We start from the raw sequence: 24,349 nt of genomic DNA, 5'->3' as shown, positions 1-24,349 counted from the left end.
GCCAAATAGAGGAGGTTTCCCATATTCTCTCTTTTTAATAAAATTGCTGGCTTATTCATCCAGAAGACAACTAGCATTCTCCCAAGCTAAGCTACATTAGTGATTTTGTCTCTAGAAGCTCCTAGGTTAAATTTTATCATCTCTCTGGCAAAATTTCATATTAATATGATAAAAAGATTAATGCCATGTTCTTCAAACACAATACTAATATTCTCATCATTCTTACCAGTCAAATACACATAAGATGAAGGTCTTACTCAGACCACCTACGTTATTTGTCTATATATATATTACCTTGAAATAGAAAATCTACATATTTCTTATTGGTCCAAAAATGCACCCTTTAAAAGGCTGCAATAATCAGAGGCTTTATCTACACATATACATATAGACACATAACGATCGTCCATCCATGCAAATGCAGAACTCCCATATGCCCATTTCTCCTGGAATTGACAAACAGATAAGAAGCTAGCTTATAAGGATTTTAAATATGACTGAGATGGATGGATTTTCTACTTCTTATTTGATAAGAATTAATTTTCCTCCGTGAAATTAGCACAATAATCTGGGCTATGCCATTGATACTTTGTGATCATTTCATCCTTCAGGATTCAATTTGGGGATGGTAACCTGCAATATAACATTTCAAGATTGCACTTTAGCTAACCTTCAATGGTCTCCAGATGGTAAAGCAAAACGCAATCTATATGCATTCAGTCACATAAAATGCTTATCCTATGTAATAAGCAAGTATAAAAAAACTGAGCATACTGTGATAGCTTAATCTTTGATTCCTATAATTCAAGAATGCTTATCTAATAAGAAAGAGCCACAACTGATGAAATAATGTTTAACCTAGGGACGAGCAAATCTCTCAACTTCGGGTAAAGTCTCAAATTCAGCCTACCCTTCCATACATATATATATATATATATATATAGAAAGAAACATATTGTGGCATCAAATGAGATTATCTTATGTTATGTTTCAGTGAGTATAAAACCCTTAAAGATTAATTGTAGACCAATAGGTTCTCCAAGTGCAGTATGTTATGAAAGAGAGTCCTGGTAAATGTTTTCTTGAATAGGAGGAAAAGAAAACCAATCAAGAAACTTTCTGCAAGCAAATAAATGTAAGCAACCAACCCCAATCTAAGGAAAGTGTAGGAGCCTTCATAATCTTGAGGAGGATCTGCTGTGCCGCTGCTAGTATTAGTCATCATAGAATCTGATGACTGCCCTTGTTCAAGCAATTGCAGCCGTTCTACTGGTGCATTCACCATCTGCCAAATTGAAATGAGCTCAGAAGTGAGATTAGGTAACAAGGTACAGAAAAATTGAGATAGGTAACATCTCACAGACTTGCTGCTTTAATCGCTCGTTTTCTTCCATCAATTCAGCTCCCTGAGAATTAATAAGAAACAAGAGAAAAGAATTTAACTTTTTTTTTTTTGTGTGGGTAAGCATGAATTATTTTATTAATTTATTTAGTGAAAACCAGTTGAAGAGCCACAACTGATGAAAGCCCATCTGATAATACAGAAAGATCAGTATATGAAAGCATAAACCCTACAACAAGAAGAAAAAAAAAAAAGCCTCACTACCTCCTAAAAGAAACTGAAAAAAAACATAACCACTCCAGCAAACAAGAAAGACTGGAAAACAGAAACGACATAGCTAGCAGCAGAGAAAGTGAAGCCACCCCAATTCAAAAATTATAATATTGCAACTAATCAAAATTCACGGATACTTAAGGGTTGGAATTGGTTGTAATGTACTTGAGGGTCTTTTTATTATACTTACAAAGAAAAACTGATTTTCCTGTTCTCATCCTTGTAAAGCCCTTTCCCTATGCTTAATATTTACCAATTATGGAGATAAGGTTTTGGACTCTTCTTTCTTCTCCCCAGTGAGGGTCGAGTTCTTATGAAACACTTGGTATCAGAGCCGCCATGTAAAGCAGTTCGACACTCAGAAACACAGAAGCCATCGATTATTTGGGAAGCTATTCTGGAGCATATATATAAGGCTTGGCATTTCATGGTGAATTATTCTGAAACACTAATCAAATAGAGATTCAAGAAACAGTGATACATGCAGTTTCTTATTACTGTTCTTGCATCTATATTTTAGTTTTATTTCGATAATTAAATCAACCTGGAAAAATGTGTTGGGTCAGTAGCAGAAATCTGAGATTTCACATAATTCATTATAAAGCTTGTCTATATATAACATTATACAGAAACAATCATATAGAAGTGGAAAGAGGGGATTTAATTTTAAGTTTTTTATTTAATTTTATTAGAATAATAAAAATAAAAGTTCTTTTACTTGAAGTATACATTAATTACGAGTTGGGTACAATTACTAGAATGGCAACATGTAAGATACTTTATCATTTATCTCTTCTCACAATAATAATAATATTAATATTAATAATAATAACAATAATAATAATATTAAAATTATTATTATTATTATTATTATTATTATTGTTGTTCTTGTTCTTCTCAAATTCTATTAAAATTATCTGCATATTATTTATAGAAAAATTCTGATAGGCTTGGTGTATACGCCACAACAAATAGAAAAGTGACATATATTATGAGTATTTTATATTTTGATATTGAATAAATTGATATATATTTTATTATTAAAATTAATAAATATGTATTAATTATTATCGATTTAATATATAAATGGAACATACACTAAATTTAGGTAAAAATATTTCTTATTTATAACCATCTCAAGCCCATAATTTCGATTTCTATCTTAAAAAAAATATCAATAAAAGAATAAAAAATTACTAATATAAACATATATCATATAAAATAACATACATATATATAATAAATTGTAAAAGCAGTAAAAATAATCCACAAAAGTCTTGTCTTCAATGTGAATTGAAATGGTTTTAATATATCATCAGAAAAAGAGAAAAAAAAAAAAAGGAAATGGTTTCATTAGGGTAATGTACCGATTCATTAATTTCTAATGGTGAAAAAAGTTCACCACTTGCTTTATAATTATTAAATATGATTAACATTTTCCAAAAAAAAAAAACTATTATTTTTTTAATCATGTACCTTAAATAACTAACTATTTTAATCATATTTCATATGTTTAAAAATAAAAAATTATTAAGTATAATTGACGTGCCTAAAAAACATAATTGGGCCAATCTATTTATAATTTTCACTATATAAAATATAACGTTTAATTAGATATTAAAATTCATGCACTTGAAAAATAAGTATGTAACATATGTTTAAGAATAAAAACAATTCTAATGTCTCGTTTTACTAAGAACTGCCAGAATGAATTGGCTTGGAACAACTTCAGAGATAGGCATCTCACCTTTCTTTTGAGGTCATTGATTTCATTGGTAATAGCATCATCCTGCAGAGAAACACAGAGAAGTGCATAAAATTGTAAGCTCCAATGTCTGAAGTTTTCAACAACGGGTAAATGAATACAAAAGATGCAATTGCAGGAACCTTTGTTTCCATAACTCGTTTCAGGCCTCCTTCAAGTGACTTCTCTAATTGTTGCAGTTCTTCCATGCTCAACCCTTGTAGCTCTTCTCCCCTCATCTGCCTGCACGTATAAACATCATTGGCAGTCATGCTCATCCCAGAAAGTGTAAACTGGAAAAATGAGCATCTGCTATGTCAATATTCTAAATTAATTAATAGACCTGATATATTTACCTCAGTTCTTGCGTCTTCTCTGCTACTTCCTTGCTCAATGCAGTACAGTTTTCAAGCTAAAAGAAGAAGAAGAAAGAAAAATGCTTTCAATGTTTATATTGCTGTCTTTGAACAATTATAGCACCACAAGCTTTAAAGATCATGACTAGCTTTGTAGTCATAAATAAAGTCCGTCCCTAGTCTGTCGACAACTGATTTTATCCGTCGCTAAATCCTCTTTTCCTCGTAGTACATATAATTTATCTTTAAATGTTTTTCTTAATAGATTCAGCTATTATCAATTCATGACTATTGAGTAGTGAATTCACATTTACATTCTAATCAGCTTTTCTTTTAGCAAACACATACAGCTACATTGTCAAAACTTCTTGAGAAAGTCAAGAATTAGCAATCTTAGAGTAATATGTACCCAATAACTTCAAAGTGTATGATATCTTACCTGAAGCTCAAGAGATGGTTGATCCAACCTTCCAAGGTTCCTTGGATGCAGATTGTGCCTTTCAATCACTTGATTCAGACTTCAAAAGCAAAAGAGATTTGACCATTTGATTAGTTTATTGTGAACTAAAATTACAAGAAAGAAAAATAATATCAGAATATATAGCAAACCCTAGGTTATAATTTCTAAGTAAATAATATTTAGGAAAAAAGAAAACCAAAATTAACCACCACTAAAAGGTATAATCAGCACAAAAACAAAAGTTAATAATAGTAAACCCTAATTTTGAACCTTTTCCAAGAAACTCATTATATATGGTAATCCTCATTAAACAATAATTAATCATTAACTTCACTTCCCTGAGTAAATATTAAGGACCCCATTGCCTTTCTTCCTCACATTCCCACATGCACTCATGTCTAATTCCAATGAAATTGCCCTAACCTCAAAGTACCTTGCTATTCAAAAGTTTAGCAATTTCAATATGCCATATTAGGGCTTCAAATTTATAAGGTTGGAAACAATCACACAATAATAAATTATGTAGTGACTAGCCTGCATATTATTAACATTTCAGCCCTAAAGATTTCTAGGGTAAATTACATTACCTAGGCTCCCCTTCCTCTAAAATTTCAAGAGAAAATACAATTAATAGAAAATAAAAAGCTTAGCACTTTTGTAGAATATTAGAATATGCTACAATCAAATAATATTTTTCTGCCATAAAGCACAGTCTACTGCAAAATACCTTTTATCCAATAGGTTTACTAATTTTCCTTTTTCTATTATTTTTAATAACAAAACCCAACCAAGGGGGTGCCACAGTACATTGTTTGATGCATTTTCTTTACTATTTTCATAAAAAGAAAAACAAATTGACTGAGTTTTATTAATTTGTTTTAATTTTTCAATTTAAATAGAATAATGCTCTGAAAAAAGGAGCTAATACTAATAGTTATCCGAAAGACGGTGAGTTGCTTAGTTTTAAGTGTATAGCCACAAAGAAATTACATAAGGTATTTCACACTCGCTTTTCAGAAGGAATAAAAAAACCAGGCTGTTCGCAAAACAAATAAAAAGTCTTTCATAAATGTTTTATAGTAAGAAGACAGAATGAAATAAAGATTATTTAATTTTTAATATTAATAAATTACTTATTATTTAATTTATTCTTGTAAATTAGAATAAAATCATAAAGAGTGGAAAATGTATTAAAAATTAAAAAAAAAAAGACAAAAGGATGTTATCAATTTGATTTATTTTTGTAGAACTATTATATTTATAGTGGGAAAAGTAAATCAAATTGATAATAACAATTTCTTTTTATCTATTATGTATGGTTCAATTTGTTTTTTCAACTTTGAGAAACCAAATCATAACGTGTCTAACTAACCGGTTTAATTCACACGACAACTTCTTTACTTTACCTTTCAAATCTTACATTCTTATCCCTTTTTTTCTTACACATATAATTCAGTCATACTTTTTTCTTTCTTAATATACTATTCGATTCATTTATACATTCTTGTACCACAAAAGTATACTATCCTAGAAGCTGCCTATCAGGATTTACTCTTTGCTTAGGCATCTTATTACTCTTGCCTTAGGGTTAACTCTCCATTTCTATTGGGTCACTTCTTCCGGCCGAATTGTTATGTGTCTTCCAGCTTTATATGGTTCATTCATTCTTGAACTAAAAATCTATTGAAGGGTTCACTAATACCATTTTGTAATGACTCTATATCATATGATAAATTATCCACTTCAAACCATTGATTCTCATGATTTTACCTATTTGGTAGGTTAGAATACTTCCTAAGAATTTTCTCAAACTCAACACGTTTAACCTTGAAGTTCTATCCACTTTCAAAATAAAACTATCAAAAAATGCCTTACCTCATAGATTAGATACAATGCTTACACATATAAGTTCAATCGCACTCTTTCTCATATCGATGTGCAATGCAATTATCCTATAACTTCGTACCGAAAGGTTTACTAGGAGCTACTCATTGTCTGGACATTTTTTTATCCTTATTTTGGCATTCATTCCCTATCTTTATTGAGTCATTTTTCCAAGGTCAGCCTACCATATGTGCAACATTAAAATTTGGGCTCTTTTTTCTTGTACATTTTTTTCTTTTTGATTCCGGTAATTGACCTAAAAAATTAATATGCTTGAACTAAATTGCACCATAATAATGCTTCTTTTGCCAGATATATAATTAATACATGTTAGTGGAGAGGACTGATCCACAGAGAATTGCACCTATCTAACACTTGAAGTAAATTCCTCGAAGGTAGTAGAATTTGAACTCATGACCCTTATATCATGGTCGTCTCACCCTTAACCACTAGGCTAAGGGCTAATTGGCAACCATAGCAATACAATGTAATTCAATTTGATTTTTGGCAGTAAGTTTTAAGATGGTTAAGTGAAACTTAAAGTTATACACTCATAGTTTGTGTACATGTTATACAAGGTGGAAAATATATTTTTCTAATTAGTTTTGATGTGATACAATCCTATTAAAAAAGATAATGCAATTTTCTTCCTAATGTACCATGAAAAAGATACTAGCAGCTAATTGATCTATTTTTCTTAAGAACTAAAAAGTTGAGAATTCTTCTTTTAAAAATTGGCCACTAATGGTAATTCATATCCGTGTCCATTTGATTAAAAGAGGACCTATTTGCAATATTTCTTTTTTTTTTTTCTAAATATTATTGGTTCATGAAGACTAGACATTGGACAACCAACAAGAAAGGAACAAGAAAATTTCATTCTGATACGAGAAGAAGACATTTTTAATTAAAAATGAAAGAATTAGAAACTACTAATACACTACTCAAATTTCAATAATTCTTTCGTATTATTATGTAAAACTGATGAATCTTCCTTTTCTCTTAAGTAGCAAACTCTTCAAAAAAAGCATTGGAAACATAAATATTTAATATTTTGCAATATTTTAAAAATAGATTTTAGGATTACAATCTCACCAATCTCACGTTTTCATTTCACATTTTATGAGAAATGGCTTTCCACTGCCAAGTTAAGCAAATGATTTTCATAAATATACTTAAAACAGACAAAGATTATGAGTTTGACATATTACTTGGGGTTGGTTATGAGACACACTTTTAATTAACAACATGTATATCTTTTTCTAATGATAAAATTGTAATTGAATACATATAAATATATATATTTGTAAAAGAAATAAAACCAAAAAGATGTATTCAATTAAAACTTTTAAAAATATTGATTGACTTTTATTAATTTTAATAATTTTCATAAATAATTATTTTATTATTTTTCATAATCATTATGCTCTTGCTCTTTTCTAATTTTACTTCAAGCATTGTTCGATATAATGTTATCTGCAACTCCATACTTAAATAATAAACTTCATTATTTATGTCAAATTCATACTCACTTAAATTTCTATTTCATAATATGAACACTACTTCTCGGTCAAGAATAATAATTTTCTTTGAAAAAATAATGATCATAGCACGATTTCTCTAATTAAACCTTCACTACTCTTTGCTTAAAATTTTAAATCTTTTATATTAGGGACCCTCCAAAATAAAATTGAAAATTTTTGGTTAATTATTTATTTTATAATTGAGTTTCAACCAATCTTTTATTCTTTTCTCAAATAAAGAGTATAATGAAGAAAAATAGTGATAATATGCAGGAGAATTTAAAAAAGAAGAAATATGAGTTTCAAAAAAGAAAAAAATAAAGTCAATTAAAATCTTAAGAGGAAGTGAAAAAGAATTCTTAAATTTTATATTTATACTACCACGTACAAAATTATGTAAAATATATCAAAATTAATAAGTTTTTAAAGACTGATTTACTTATATAGTCTTTACAAAAGTGATAATGATTTTCATAGAATTTCAAAGTTATAAAAGTCGGCACCAAATACCTCATAATCTTTACAAAATTTTTTAAAGTTATTATTAAATAATATATTAATTTTTAATTCTGTTAAAATTCTATTCAAAGTTTTAATTCTCTTAATCCAATATTACCCTTAGATATCATTGCGTATGATATAAGACTATTATCAAGACGAACTATACATAGCATTCCACCTTTAATTTTTCCTTCTTGTTTTGAAAATTTATTAAGAATTAATAATGCAATAAATTCATATGCCATTCTTGTAAGAAAAGTATACAACATTCTTTATCTCTTCTTCTATTACCAATAGTGTTTGTTTGATCACTATTTTGTTTTTTAAGGATAAGCATAAAAGAAAAATACCTCGTGATTTTATTATTTAATAATTTTTAGTATGTGATTTTTTTCTGTGATTAAAAATTATGACAGAAAAATATTTCACCCGTTAAATAATATCGATTGGCAAGGATTTAGCTATCTTCACTTATTTCCTTTACACCCATCAACAAGTAAGGTTTCAAAAGATTTCTGTTTGTTTTAGCTTTGTTGCTTTAATTGTTTACTTCTCCATTTTATTATTTCAAGTTATGCACTTAGTCATATGACTAAGTGCATAATTAAGTTGAGGGAGAGTGTTAGTTTTTCTTATTTTCATGAAACTAATATTATTTATGTCAAAAATTCATTCCATTCAAAAGGTTGAAGTTTTATATTAAGGTATTGATTTTCTAATTGTGAATTGATTGTTTGAATCAATATTTTAATTAATTGTTTGATTTAGTTACGATTGCTATGTGTAAAAACTCAATTATAAATATGGCTTTGATTGTTTCTATTGTTCCATTTTTATAACTTTCTTTTATTTAGAGAATTTATCAGTAATGACCCATCAAAATTCTGCTATATCCAAACACTGATAATGCAGTAATTCTTTAAGGAGGGTGGGGTAATTTTTCAGTATTTAAGAAGACATTATCTCAAAGAATAAAAAAGAATAGAAGTTTAAGAGTACAGTTCTAAAACTATACACTTTCGTACATCAAATCCTAAATTTTCTCACCTTTTATTTAGCTTTTTCATTTCCTTTTAGTAGGCAACACTCAAATTTCCCTTTAATCATCACTGTACCTTTTGTTCTGAAACCCATATTATTACCTTAGTACTCGTTTCGTGTGTTAGAAGATACAAAGGTCCAAGTATACAACAGCAATCACAACAGCAAAAGAAATTGAATCAAATTCAATGATTATCTTATCTTTTCTTTTCTTTTCTTTGTAACTAATGTTTTAATATAATCAAATGTTACAGTTTAAGGTTCTTCTATGTATTGTAGAGGAAATAGGAAGAGAAAGATGACAAGAACAAACAAGAAAGCACAAGAAAAGAAACCTTCTAATATATACATGTACCTCTCAAAGTAATGGATTTACAAGTTCAGATAGAAGAGAATTAAGTGTACAGAAACAAAAATACTCTCTGAGAGCACATGTGGTAACAAAAAAGGAACTTCTATGTTGCTTTTCAAATTGCTTTATGTGACTCCAAATCTTTTTACTGTTCATTCATTTCTTATGTGCATTGTTAATGTCTTGGACATTTGTTTCTGGATTCATGTGCATAACATGTCATGAAATATAATCACATACTATAATCTCTTAGAAACATATATTATGACATTATATTGTATAGTTATAATAACTTTAGACATTTGTAGTTGTTGTGTAGCAACAATTTACTATACTAGTTTCTAATGGTTCTCTCTATATCTTTTGTGATCATGACCCAACAATACCTAGTAGCAAGCCCTCTTCTTCCTCCTTAGGATTTTGGTTTTCCTCTCAATACATGCAGTCTTAACTTCTAGTAATAATTTAGTGTAATCTTATGACACCAACATTTGCCTCATGCTGTACTTGTCATCTTGTATATATCTCCAATTTCACCTCTTGTGATTCAAACAAGGTACATATCAGTCTAGAACTTTACAACTAAAATCCAACTTTACCTTAGATGGCATAGAATAGCTACCTTTATACAAGCATAAAGTACCCATTTTATGCACAAACTGTACTATAGATTCATCAAAATGTGATCTGTCATTGTTGAGAACTTTTACAGATTGACACCAATATGGTAACATGCTAATGCAAATCTTACCCTAATAGCAGTATCTAGCCAGCTAGATCTCTAGCTCCTGAATTTTCTTTTTCATAGAATATATATAGTACAGAAGCTTATCTGTGATTGGCCACCATCAGCTCAAGAATCTTAATTTCATTTCAGGTCTGAACATTAGTATTGCTTGGCCTAAAACATACTTCAATCTTATAATTTGTTAAATATATAATTACATAATGTATTTTATGAGCACAACTGTGATGTGGTTTTGTGGTTGTTCACATCTGCATGAGTAGTTTTTGATATCTAAGAATAGAGCAAGTACAATAATCTATTAGAAAAAGAACAAAAAAGCTAACTTATAATTTATTAGCAATAACAGGAGATTATTGTTGTGTATATATATGTATCTTCTCTTTGAAAGATTAAAGAAAAAAAACAATAAAAATAATTGTATTGTATGTACATCAGACTCTTCAGGGTGTAAAAGTGTGTGTGTATATATATATATATATGTATCCACCAACCTAGTCACTGTCTTTCTCCTTCTGTAGTACAAGAAAATAAAACTTTTCCTTACAAAAACCAAAAGAATCTACTGAACATAAATTTCAGCCATTTCTCTTCTTTTCTAAGTTTTGTTTGTTAGAATAGAAAACATATATCATTCATCCAAGATAAGCAGCAATGAATAAGATCTCAAAGAAAAGGGTAAAAAAAGATAAAATTTAAAAAAAGGGAAGGAGATTTTTAGTACAAAATGAAAATGAGAAATTGAGAGAGAGAGAGAGAGAGAGAGAGATCAAATGATTACCTAGAGCTAGCATACTCAAAAAGCTTTCCAGTAGCAGAAAAGACTAAAAGAGCTATCTCAGCATCACAAAGAGTTGATAGTTCATAAGCTTTCTTGAAAAGCCCTCTTCTTCTCTTTGAAAAAGTCACTTGTCTTGCTGTTATGTTATCAATCTTCTTGATCTGGATTTTTTGCCTTGTCATTTTCTTTTTAATCCAAAAAGAAAACCCTTCATGCAGATCAACCAAAAGAAGAAATCATTTTCTAATTAAACTAGCTATAGTTCAAGAAAGAGTGTGTAAAGAGGGAGACAAAAAACAGCATCAAGAAATCTACCTAAGAGAATATGAAAATAATAATTAAAGCATACCTGAGAAGATTAAATTAAGTATAGTGGTTAGTAATTACAAGAAATCAAGAATAGATCTTGCATACAAGACATCGAACTACCTTATACAGACCCAACAAAGAAAGACCAGCCATAGCAGAAGATCTATTCAAAGGAAAAAAAAAAATCAAAGAAGAAAAAAGATGACTATATATAGAAAATCCAAGAAAACAAAAGTCTTTTAGCTAGTTGTTCTATCTTAATCAATAAATTAATAAAAGAGAAGATAAACTGTAGACCTTATAAAGAGAATGTTTCTGTAAATGGAAATGAAGATTGTAGAGAACACTTACAGATAAGGAAATAGAAGAAACTATAAAAATAATAATAATAAAATTATTATTTATTTTTAATCTTTTTTGCCAAATCAAGCCAAGAATCTGAAAACTCTCTATAAAATGATAAAACAAATAAATAAACAAACTAATAAAGAAATGAAGAATCTGATGAAACCAAGGAAAAAGACCTTGAAAAAATATGCAAAGCTAACAACAGCAGCAGGTGGTGATTCTCAGAATGAACTGTAACTTACCAAAGTCAAGACTACAAATCTTGCAAGCACATTTGCTGCTAAAAGTAGCAGGAGACACAATATATACAAGGATTAAATTGGGTTGGATGCAGTAATGAGTTTCAGTTGTCTGTTTCTTGGGTGCTACTGTGCAGCTGTTTATTGGTGAATCCTTACATAAATATGTCCACCAATCCTATTAAAAAGGGAGAGAGAGAGAGAGATATTAACCTAACAGTAGCAGCAGTACACAGTAGAGTTGAAGCTGGAAAGAGAAAAAGATTCTTTTTATGGCCAAGCAAACAAAGAAGTGGAGAGTGGCTATGTTTTTAGTCTTTATTTTTAGTCCCTTTTCTTATACTTAAACAGAAATTATTTTTTAAATTTCTATTTAAAAAATCATATAAAATCAATCAATTTCTAATTTTACGCCTAAGGTTTCGAATTCGTATCTATTTAAAGTCAATTAATGAAATAAAATAAAAAAATCTCTATTGCATATAAAAAGTCAGTCAAGCATTTTCAACCCTAAATTTATTTATCTATTTAATATATAAAAATATATATATATACACACATAAAATATTTGAATTTTTTATCATTCTAAAGATTTTATTTATGATCATATATAGGATATAAGATTTTATTTTAAAAATTAAAAAAAAAATCTTAAAATATTAGACATTTTACTTAAAAAAAATATTAATTTCGAAAGCATGGATGGGGGCAATTGCTATGAACTGTGATATTTTGACCACTGAAAAATATTAGAGCAAATATTGGCTGTTAATTTGATCTTCCTTTAATTTTAAATAATTTTTTTAGTTTAAAAGCTTACTAGAATTATAATTTCCCTGTAATAATTATTTTTTAGTACTTTAAGATGCCTCAATTACTTTTAAAATTAAACTAATTTATTGTATAAATAAATATGAGCTAAATTTATTAAAAAATCACAACATTATCATGTGACAATATAGTAATTTAGATACATGTACTCTTACAGTGTATATATATATATATATATATATATATATAGAGAGAGAGAGAGAGAGAGAGAGTATATAAGAGGATCCACATATCCAAATACTTTTAGTTTCACACAATTTTCCACCATTAATTATTACTACATTTAATGGCTATAAATCCTTTTTGTATTTTTTCAATTTTTACATTCTCTCTTATTAGTGATTGAATATATATTTTAATTCACTTTTTATTTGCGATATGAATCTATTTTTTTTATAAAATATAGAATTTATTTCTATTATTAATAATATAAAAAATAAAATATTTTATTTTACAAAATTAACTTGTTAAATCTCTTGGTCAACTCGGAGGATAAATAATAAAATTAAAAATAAAAATACAATTTACCACTTCCACCGACTGTTGTACTCCCTCTGTAGAGAAATTTGGTGTATAATTTTATGGAGATAATAACTGTTTTATTTTAGATAATAATTAATAAAAATAAATTTATGACATCATAATATTTTGTAAAACTAAAAAGTCTTAGAGTATTAATTAATGAATAAGTGATAAATTGTATAATTAAAAAAATTAAATATGAAAAAAATAATTTATAGCCATCAATATAATATAGATTCGAAACCCAATTAACTCGATTTAACTCAATTTAGTTATATATACATTTTTTTTTAATATTCAATCTTGAATTGTGGTTGCCCCACTGCATGTCCAAAACAAAGAAAAAAGATATTAATCCCAAGTCAAAATTCAAATAAATTAAAGTAAAATTCAGTTATTATATATTTAGATAAATATGCCAAATTATTAAAGTCAAATATAATAATATTCCAACTGAATTTAATCAGAATTAAATTGCATCTATTTTACATGCCGAGCCAGTGGACTTAGACTTTGTTGCATCTTTGACAACATTATCTTTTAAGAGTTCCGAATAAAGGACCCATATTATATAATAATATGTCTTATAAATTTATAATAATTTTAATAATTTGTGAATATAATTAGATATTAAATAATTTAAATTAGTATAAATTATATATTTTAAAACTCTTAGAATGAAAGAGTAATAAAGGAATACAAAATGTGGTCACACTTGGATATAATGAATTTTCTAGTACCTTCTTAGTTCCTTTTCATATGACATGTTAACAAGTGTTTGTTTCGGAATTTATTAAATTAATTGCCTTTTTTTCTTTTCTTACAAGTTTGATGGCGAGGTTTACTTTCCGTACGGTCAGCCATTCTGCTCTTTCTGGTCAGCTTTAGTTTATGACGCATTTTGTACCCTCGTACCAATCACGTCTGCCCTTATTTCCAAGCCTTTAATATTTTTCTTTTTTTTTTTTTTAAAGGAAATTTAAACTTTCGTTAAATTACTATGAAGTCCCTCAAGTTAAGTAACTATCAATGACAAGTAGTAACTACTTTTTGAGAATCCAATTAGTTTGACATTGTAGTTGGGAGTACTTTTCCGACCTTAATTATTTTATTTTAATTTATTTTATCTTTTCAATTTTGAGAATTATTTTTATAAAAGAAAATTGATTAATTATTTTATAAGCATATTTGAAAAAAATAATTTATAAAAATTAAAAAATTAATTATTAATTCCAAACATTCTATATTTTTAAGGTTTATAGCTTTAACTTATTAAGTTATCTATTTACTTTTAGACATTTCCTGTTAATTTTAATATAAAACAATCTAAATATATTTTGATATTGTGGGCAGTTTTTATTTCTTTAGTTTAAAATAAATAAATAGAGAAATAGTAATTTAATAATAATGATAATGCTAATAATAGAGAAAATTAAACAACAAAATTGATTTTAAACAAAAAAGTTCTAAGAACAAGTTGAGTAATTTGAAAATACAGAAATAATATTTCTGAGTATGTATGTATTTGTGTTGTGTAATTCTTATTGGATCATTTGAAAATCGCATTAATATCCTAACTTGAATAAAGACTTAATTCTAAATTTTTAATCCTTCACTTATAACAAAGAAAAAAAAAAAAGAATCATGCAAGGTATTATCTTCATCCAATTAAAAAAAAAACATTTAGTTAATTAAATATGATCTTTTGAAAACAGTTGGCTTCTGTTCTAAAAATTAAAAGAAATAACTTAACAATTGATCCCTGATTTTATTTTATTTTTTTTAGCATCTCTAAGAAATAGTCCTAATTTTCAAAACATATATTAATAGAACTAAAATTAAAGTTATCCACTATCATGCTTTTAATTTTCACAATTTATAAAAGGATTTGTGGGTAATCATATTTTTATATTACTGAGGAAAAACCTTAAACAAATAATTTTTATAATTTATAATAATATTTTTCTGGTGTCTTTTGATAATAATATTTAAGAAAACTGAAATATTAAATTTAGATGATGTTGTCAATTATATTATTAATTAGTTAAGTTAATATATATTGTATAAATATAAATTGAAAGTCTAATTTCTTAATTTAAAATTATATTTATAATTAAAATAATAACAACAGTCTAATAAAACAATACTTAGGTCTAGCAAGATGTAAGTTTTAAAAAGAAAATACATCATTTACAGGGAAATTTTGAAAAAGAATATTTGATACTATATCTTGTATTATGTATTAAATAATTTGAGCCCATTTGGCACTACAAACAAGTAAAGGTTGATTATTTTGAAAGATATGTTACTAGTATATTTGCTATTTTTTTTATTAAATAAAACCAAAAAAAAAAAGAATATTTGTTCTACCTTAATAATTAAAATGTTTAATGTGTCAATTTTAATAGTTTATATGAATAGACTTTTGACAGAAATAGACAAATTAGAACCTCCAAGAAGATAATAAGTTATCTAAAACATTCCTTAATTAACATTCCTTGAACCGAACCAAAAACCTTGCACTCATTTTATTGATTGACATCATTTTATATTTCATTAGGTTAATACCATTTTTATTACCCAATAGAAAGAATTATGAAACAACAATTATTTAAAGGAAGAACTGTCACTCACTTGGTAGGTCCAAATATGGTCAATTATTTGAGCATAGTGCTTAGAATTAGAAACACAACATTTCTTCCATCACATCTTCTTCTTGTCATATATATATAATCTGATATTTGAAGTGACCAATTGAAGAGAGAATGAGAGAATTAAGATATCTTTTAAATAACTTATCCTTATAATATTTTACACTTTATGAAATTAACAGAATTTTTCCTATTAAGATTTTATTACGACCCACTGCGCATTTTTTATTCGACAGAAATAAAACATATATGTTGAAGTTAGAGTTGGAGCGCTGGTAAGTGACAAAAAAAATACTTTATTTATTGTCTTAGGAATCAACATTTTTATTCTTTTAATAATTATAAATATTTTATTAATTTGAATTAATGATTACATTTTAATATATAAATAAAAATAAAGGTTAAACATAAAAAACTATTTATAGAAAAATTTATTCCTAACGAATCAATCGTATTGACGGAGCAGTAATTGTAATTCTTCAGAAAAAATGCTCAACTAACGACACTAAACTACATATTAATTTTATAGATATTTTTAAATGAGTTTGATTGTTTAAATATCAAATTAAATTTTTTTTTTTCTTCACCACTCTTGTAAAGAGAGAACTCAACACCCATGTAATAGAAAATTAATTATATCAATGCTTACTTAAATATACACTTAGTTTCAATTTAACCACTTAATTTATTTTGTTTCATGAAAGTCACTTAAGTAATCACTTAATTACAATTTGTTAATGAACATCACTTAATTTTAATTTGGATTACATAATTGTCACTTTAATTTGGATTTCAATTTATCCCCATCAACACTAAATTCAGAGCATCTAATTTTTACTTTCTACTCACCATTTTATTCATCTTTATTATATTCATTGCTTTGCCTAACGCTCTTATTTAAAATTACTTTGCATTTACTAATGCTACTTATAATATCTCTGTTACTACCTATGTCAATAAATTTCTCAAGAAGTGAATCACCCCCATCTGGTACATCATAGTCACTACTAACTAATAGAATGATTTTTCTTTTAGAAGTCTATTGACATAGGTATTGAGAAAGATATTTTAGGCGGCGTCAACAGTAAAGGCAAAACAGTATAGGTGCTGAGCAAAGCGAAGTGGAAAAATCAGATACCCTGAATTTGATTATGATGGAAACATGAAACAAATTGGAACCCAAACTAAAAATGACCATTATGCAATACAAATTAAAGTTAATTGATTATTATATAATACAAATTAAAATTAAATGACCTCTATAAAACAAATTAGAATTAAGTGACCATATTGAAACTAAGTGCATAATTAAATGACCAATGGTATAATTATCCTTTTTAATATAAAAAATTTATAAAAAGAGAACTAATACCTTCATAATGGAAGACTATAAATTTTTTTTAAAAATACTAATATTTATTTATTAGAACAAATTAATAAAAAATAAGAAGAAATAACGAATTAATAGAAAATAAAAAAAAATCACCGTTAATCTAAAAATGATCAACGATGATCAAGAGATGAAATTTCGATAAAAAACAAAAGAAATGAAAGACAAGAATAAAAGGTGAAATCTAAATAATTCTTAAAAAAATAAAAAAATCAGAACCAATCAGAACGAGCAATTGACAAAACGGAATTGGGGCATACAAATCGAATAAATCAAATTTTTGAAATATAAATTGAATCAAATCAAAAAATGAAAACAAAATAAATTGTACCATATATTCTAGAATTCTAATAAATATAAATCGAACAGAATAACCTTAAACAACCAAACCGAATAACTACCTTACAATAATCAAGACTTAACAAATTCAAAATTTTATTATAAAATATTAAAATTCTGGCCAATTCAGTTCAGTTAAACAAAAGTTTATTTACTTTAAGATTATACAGAACCGAATCTGAATATAACTATTGGCTTGCATTTAATTTTTTAAATTTTGCTGACTCGGAATAGGACCTTCAAATTCAATGTTTAAGCTGTATGCAAAAGTAAAATTTATACTTCCAAGTTCAGTTGACAGCTGCTCAAAACTTCTACACTTAGAATCCTACTTTCAGTCTATCCTTTTTTCTCTTTTCAACATCAATGAAAACATAAAATGAAATCCAAAAACACAATTTTATTTAACTGCTTATTTCAAATTTATTTTGTTCACAATTCTCTTTAGTCACTGGTACAGAATCTCCATTTTCAACCTCTTGAAGATTGTGGAAAAATTCATTTTTTTTTTTTTAATTTCTATAAAATAGCAATAGTCCTTTACTAATAGTTACAATTTTGAATCATTAACTTATATAAGCCCAAGAAATAAAAACAATGTAAAATCATTCCCCACTTCTCATAGTTTTGATTGCCATCATAGATACTTCGAAACTGGAATAGAAATTGTGAAAACAGCCCATCGAGCCACTGAACCAACCTTACCTTCCTCTTGGAAAGACGGTCAACAGGTTATCCTGAGCAATCACTCGTACCGCGATTTCATTAATTCCTGTAACCGTAGCAAGTGGGCAATTCATTTCAGCCTTGCAGGATAGCCTTCTGCATTTTGACAAGAGGGCATTCAAGTAGCACCAACGTAATCTGATCACCCACGCACATCTTCATAGCTATCTGTACTAGGTACCTGGAAGTCCCTAAAAAGTTGATACAGAAACCCAGCAAGCCAGGGAAGGGGAAATATTCAGGATTTTACCAGGCGAACTGAAAAATGAGGCAGACCCAACTTAGGAGTTCGCTGTAACGAACTGACTGGATAAACAACATAGTAGTAAAGTTAGGAAGTTCCCATTTTCTCTGGCTTTTAGCTGAGCATCCAAGCATTTGATTGTCCTAAACCAGGAAAGTGAAGGGGAGTAACATGAACAGCATCATCTTCAAGAAAACTAATACATTGAAAAACCAAAGAGACAATGTTCAGTTGCATGCCAATTATCCACCCAGGTTTAAAGCCAATACAACCAAGAGAGAGACACCAAGGTTTGATCTCGTACATATATATTAGTTCCTCATATTTCAAAATCACATTTTCCTAGACTATACAGAAATCAGAACTTCAATCTTCTTACAGATAAATATGATGTGTTTCAGCAAATGCTAAAGAAGAACCGTCACAATAAGGTCAAATTAAAAAAAAAAAAAAAAAATCATAATTTTGCATGCATTAATAATTTAGGATTCACAACCCAGAATAAATTCTCAGGCTTATAAGTATAGAGACAGACCATATCAAACACAATACCACATCCCAAGAGAGACCGCTCCATGATCTACAGGAAAACATGTAATGATAAAGATGAAGCTGTTTCACTTCTATGTTCTTCTTTGGTAACCTTGTGATACCTGTACCTTTGGTTTTATCACCATCAGATTCTAGCAAATATTTGCTGTAATAGGGCCAAAGGTATCGGTATCAATGAGTCAATGAACTGAAAGCCCAGTAAACGTTGTTGCTTAATCAATTGATTTGGTAGAATCTGACGGTGATAAAACCGAAGGTATACTGAATCAAAAGCCCTAGCAATGCTGTTGCTGGACACATTTGTTTAGGATAAAAGGAAACAGGCTGAAAAAGGGACAATGAAATAACCATCCAAGAAGTACAACATATGAAGTCCGTCTCTTGACTTGAATATTATGATACAAGTACCAAAAGTCTTTGATGTTCTATATCCCTCGCAAATGTAGCTGCTAATTCATGGAGTTCTATATCCCTCTCATATATAGCTGCTAAATAATGGAGAAGGGACAGGATGAGAAGACTGAAGAAAGGGAACCAATGAGGAAAAATTGACAAACATGGAAGCCAGTGTATCGATCTATCATCAGAAGTAACACAACATTACAACAATCATTAAACAACCAAATAGTCTGGAAAACATTTGTTATTATACTATAGCATTGGAGACAAAAGACTCGATCATGCTTTATACATAGCACAATGAACATGTCAAGAATACAAAGTCCTCTTTAACCAAATACATAGTATAAGGCACCTAAACCATAAAATAATTCCAGGAGGAAGATCATGCCATAAACTAGTTAGCTTCAATTTCATTGAAGAGATGCATGAACTTTTTAAACAAAGAACTGATTAACCAAACTAAATCAAATTGATCATGACTTCCTCTAGAAAAAGGACATAAAAGAAAAAAATATACGCACAATTACACATTTCATAATAATATGAAATAGTGATAATTTATAATATTTAGGAGCTACACTAGAAGACTTGGAGCATACCTTTGTGGCAAACTGATTAATGACCCAGATGCTAGAAATCAAAACATGAGAAATAAATATATGATTGAACTAGAAATAATGACCCAAAATGTTGACTGGAACCTTAAAAATTGAACTACAGGCACTGCCCTTACAGGGGCATCCCATGTTCAGAAGTTACCTGAACAGTTCAGAACATTGCAAAATTTAAGTCAAGGATTTGCTTCAGCAAAGAGATGTTGCAAGCAAACAAGAGATCATAGGTTAAAATGAGTACTGCCAATATCATCAGATATGCTTGAGAATCATTTAAGCAAAGGCAATCAAATTACACAGCTTGCACAATGTTTGAAGAATGTAAGCTTCCAAAATCTGAATGCACTGAACAGTAGCAATACCTGAGCAAGCACATCTTGATATACACATGGCAAAACCTGGAACAAGCCCAATATGTAGGCTTTGCTAGTTCTGTAGCATAGGATAAGAAAAATAGAGAAGCAGCAACAGGCAGCATTGCTAGAGTGAGAAAAAATCAGGCACAGAAGCATCAGTAAGAAAATTCTATGGCAAAAGAAACCAGTTCTCCAATCTCATTCGCCATTTCATAAGGGTGATTAAAAGAACTGGCCAACCGAATCGATTAAAAAACCAATAGAAACTGAACCAAAAAATCAGTTAACCGAAACCGTTAACCTATCATTTCTTATTGATTTTTTTTCTTTTTTCCATCTTTCTTATTTTTATTATGTTTTTCAGTTAACTGAAAACCTGGTGATTAACTGACTGGTTTTGGGTTTCGATGATTTTTCTTATTTTGGTTCAGAATATTTCTAAACTAAAACTGACCTGTCGCCTTTTTAGGGGGCACGGTTCAGTTAACCACACTGTGCTCACCCAAAATAGACCTCAATTCAGCGTAGTGCTTCACATAATTACACAAATAATTAGGGAATTGACTCTATTTTATCCTAAACTTTCTGATTTAAAAAAGCCTTCGCATTATATTACTACTTTTTGTTTTGTATTGGATAGGCCTGTTTGAACAGTCATGCATTGTTAAATAACAGTTTATATATGCTACAACTACAACCATCTGTCTTAGAAAGTGAGAGAAGAAGGGATGCAGAGAGAGACAATGATAGAACCTACATTTGAAGCCAAACTATCCCGAATGGTGACAATAGAGAAATTCTTGTTAGAAATAGAAACAAAAATAACTTACTGTAAAAGAACATAAGGGCTACATGCACATTCACAAAATGTTTTTATTACAAAGTTCTGCCAGAATATATTCATGCTTCTCTAATCACTTGCAATTGACTACTCTTAGTTGTTCATCAGACCTAATTAGATAAAGAAATTTAAAATCTATCCTACAATAAAATGATCCGTAAAGACCCAAGTAAATTATTTAAGAAAGTTAAAGAGACCAGGAATCTGCAAAATATACATTGGATGTCAACAACCAGGCAAATGTGCGAACGAAATGCTGGTGCCTCTCCATGATTAAATACTACATACAACAAAAGACTACCAAAAAAACAAAGAAAGAAAAACAACAAAATGTAACAACAACAAAAAGGAAGAGTCTTACTTCACTAACTAGCCTTGACCTTGTCATCTCCAACAACAGAGAGTATTGGCAAGCTACTTAGAAACTCATCAAGACCTTCAAAAAAACTGATGCCTTCGATGTTATCTTCCTCTCCATTTTCAGCTCCATTCCCTTCACTAACTCCCGGCACGGCCTCTTCCACCTCGTTACTAAACATTACATTCAAATCCAACTTCCCCAAATCCTTCGCTCCTCTCTTCTTCCCACTACTCCCCTCCCCTTTCCTCACTTCACCTTGCACATTACCTCCACCACCGCCGATGCCATCCCCATTTTGAACAATCACCTTCTTTCCCCTGTCACTCTGTGCTCTCTTCACATTTTTACTAGGGGTTGTCGATTTCCCTTTATTACTTTTCACTTTCTTTCTTCTATTATTATCCCAATCATCATCAGAATCAGACTCATCATCATCACTAGGGTCAGATAAATCTATATACACATCATCTTTATAAATTATTTTCCTCTCAGATCTCTTTACTTGACTACCACCACTTTGCTTTAATTTCTCAGTACCGGGTAAAGGTGTAGCAAACATTGCCGACACTGGTGACCAAGTCGACCCAAACCCACCTCCACCATCTTTTCCATTACCTGAAAACCCTAATGGAAAATAACCCCAACAACAAAAGTAAGTATCTTTACCATCCATCACAGGCGGTGACGGTATCATTGCTGCATGAAACGCTCTTTTACATTTTTGACACCTGATTGCACAATCCTCATACCCTTTCGGATACTCGTAGAGAATAAAACAGTACGGACATGCAGTCCAAAAACCCGATACTTCTGACTCAGTCACAGTGTTAGAAGACGGAGTAACGCGTGATGATGACTCAGCATTATTAGTCTGAATATTAGGCCGACTTGGTTCCGGCGATTTTTGCTGGACAGCTGGCCTGCTCGGCTCGGTAGCTGCTACAGGCGGAGTTTCTCGTTGAGCTGACTCAGTTGCTTTATTTTGAGCTACAGGAAAAGGCCGAGTCGGCTCAGCTGTTGATTTAGGTTGAGAAGCAGGACGAATCGGCTCAGGAGTTGGAGCGGCTTTATGCTGTGCTATTGGCCGAATCGGCTCAGTCATTCTTGGCTGAGCAGAGCGAGTTGACGGAATTGACTCAGTATAACTCGTAAAAGTTGTCTGTTGTTGTAGCTGCTGCTGTTGTTGGTGGTGGTGCTGCTGCTCCTGATGATGATGAAAGTCTTGATGGCTGGGTACACCGACTTGACCGAATTGTTGTTGTTGATGCCCTAACTGACCGAGCTGACCGAATTGACTCACTTGCAACTCATGATCATACAATGCTTTTTTGGATGGATTTGAAAACACCAGCCAAGCTTCGGATACAAGTCCAAAAGCATGATCAGCGAAAGAAAGTCTAATCCTTGTTGGATTCAACAACAAAGCTAACTTTCTATACTGAGTCGCGACGAGTTCCATTGACTGACTCAGTCTCGGTAACTGCAATATCGCGTAATAATCATGGTTATTGCTTCCTGTATTGTGATTTATTATTCTTAAATCTCCGGCGAGTAGCGTGTCTGCCACAGCGATTATTTGATCCGCGAATTCAAGTAATCTCGGGTCGGATTCTCTGGCTCGGATCGCGAAACTTTTCGCTCCTTGAAAATCGCGCGCCGTCAATAGCTTTTCTGATATTGTCAACCACCGTTCTGCTTCTATTCTGTAACCGCCACCGCCACCGCCACCGTCCATTTTATTCTCTCTCCGAAACTTAACTTTTTCTCTCTCTAGGATTTTTTTTTTTAAGGGTTAGGGTTAGGGTTAGGAAAGAGAAGAAAGACAACAAGGAAAGTGTGGTTTTTGTTGAATGGACAAATTAGGACACGTGCTTGTCAATAAAATGACAATGATTTACTGGTTTAGGTGTTTAAAAATTAGGGTATTTTCGTCACTGCAACAACCATTTCTGGTAATCGGAAACATAGGGAAATGTCTGAGGGTAAAATGGTAATTTCAGAGGATTATCTTTTGTCCGATAGAGAGGAAAGAGGAAATAGGCGGTGTGCATTTTTACAATTTCGGGTGGACGAGAAAGGGCCTATCCTTTTTGGCAAATGACAGGTGAGTTGACGTAGAGTGAAGGGCGTACTGGTCATTTCAGGAAGCAGTCCGGGCAATCAGAGAGAAGAAGGTTAGTTAGGGATTGGCAAAGAGGGAAATCAGTGAGGGTAAAATGGTAACTGTCGCTAGTCAGGTTTTTCCCCATGTGGGATATTGTCTGATACAGAGAGGAAGAGAGGAGAAATGGGAGGCATGGAATTAATTATTGTAATAAATTGGACAAAAATGGACATGGCAATCCTGCTTGTGGGGGTCGTGAGTGATGGGTAGAGTAGGAATTTAATAAAGACAACATGGGAGTTGAAATTTATTTAATGGGTTCTTCATTTTTTGTTGTTTCTTTAATTGATTATGATAGGGCAGGAGTGTGAGAGTGAGCAAGAAAGCGAAAGCTTTTTGTCATTGGGTAATATCTTTCTTACTTTATTACATAAAACAATTGTATTTTCAATTGAGTATTGGATATATATAATATGTCCAAAGTTTCTCCCTCAAATTGATATGTGATCATAAATTAA

General features: G+C 29.9%; 2 protein-coding genes across 3 annotated transcripts; both read right to left on the bottom strand.

Annotated features, from left to right (window-relative positions):
- Positions 1–141: 141 nt before the first annotated feature.
- On the bottom strand, positions 142–12,195 carry LOC8266867 (MADS-box protein SVP). 2 transcript variants are annotated; one of them, XM_015721467.3, is made up of 9 exons: positions 11,902–12,191; positions 11,003–11,210; positions 4,155–4,233; positions 3,716–3,771; positions 3,503–3,602; positions 3,363–3,404; positions 1,365–1,406; positions 1,149–1,285; positions 142–633 (listed from the first exon to the last, which is right to left on the bottom strand). In XM_015721467.3, exons 2-9 carry the CDS (start codon positions 11,182–11,184, stop codon positions 615–617), a joined length of 657 nt encoding a protein of 218 aa, XP_015576953.1. In that variant the 5' UTR covers positions 11,185–11,210; positions 11,902–12,191; the 3' UTR covers positions 142–614. The 2 variants fall into 2 exon arrangements, with proteins under 2 accessions (XP_015576953.1, XP_048231369.1); XM_048375412.1 differs by lacking the exon at positions 1,365–1,406 and having other exon boundaries at positions 11,902–12,195.
- A 9,322-nt stretch (positions 12,196–21,517) lies between these two features.
- Positions 21,518–23,948, bottom strand: LOC8266865. Its single transcript, XM_025157996.2, has one exon. It carries the CDS (start codon positions 23,460–23,462, stop codon positions 21,732–21,734), a length of 1,731 nt encoding a protein of 576 aa, XP_025013764.1. The 5' UTR covers positions 23,463–23,948; the 3' UTR covers positions 21,518–21,731.
- Between the last annotated feature and the right edge of the window lie 401 nt (positions 23,949–24,349).

This window comes from Ricinus communis, chromosome 6, assembly GCF_019578655.1.
Source record: "Ricinus communis isolate WT05 ecotype wild-type chromosome 6, ASM1957865v1, whole genome shotgun sequence".
In the NCBI taxonomy this organism is placed as follows: Eukaryota; Viridiplantae; Streptophyta; class Magnoliopsida; order Malpighiales; family Euphorbiaceae; genus Ricinus; species Ricinus communis.
This window is presented reverse-complemented; position numbering and strand designations above follow the sequence as displayed.

What these genes read in the sequence shown, in the direction of transcription:
- LOC8266867 (XM_015721467.3), bottom strand. Translation starts at nt 11,184, where the DNA reads ATGACAAGGCAAAAAATCCAGATCAAGAAGATTGATAACATAACAGCA. An exon ending in TTTGAGTATGCTAGCTCTAG is followed by an intron (nt 4,234 to 11,002) that starts GTAATCATTTGA and finishes TTGCTTTTGAAG; the next exon opens with TCTGAATCAAGTGATTGAAA. An exon ending in AACCATCTCTTGAGCTTCAG is followed by an intron (nt 3,772 to 4,154) that starts GTAAGATATCAT and finishes TTCTTCTTTTAG; the next exon opens with CTTGAAAACTGTACTGCATT.
- LOC8266865 (XM_025157996.2), bottom strand. Translation starts at nt 23,462, where the DNA reads ATGGACGGTGGCGGTGGCGGTGGCGGTTACAGAATAGAAGCAGAACGG.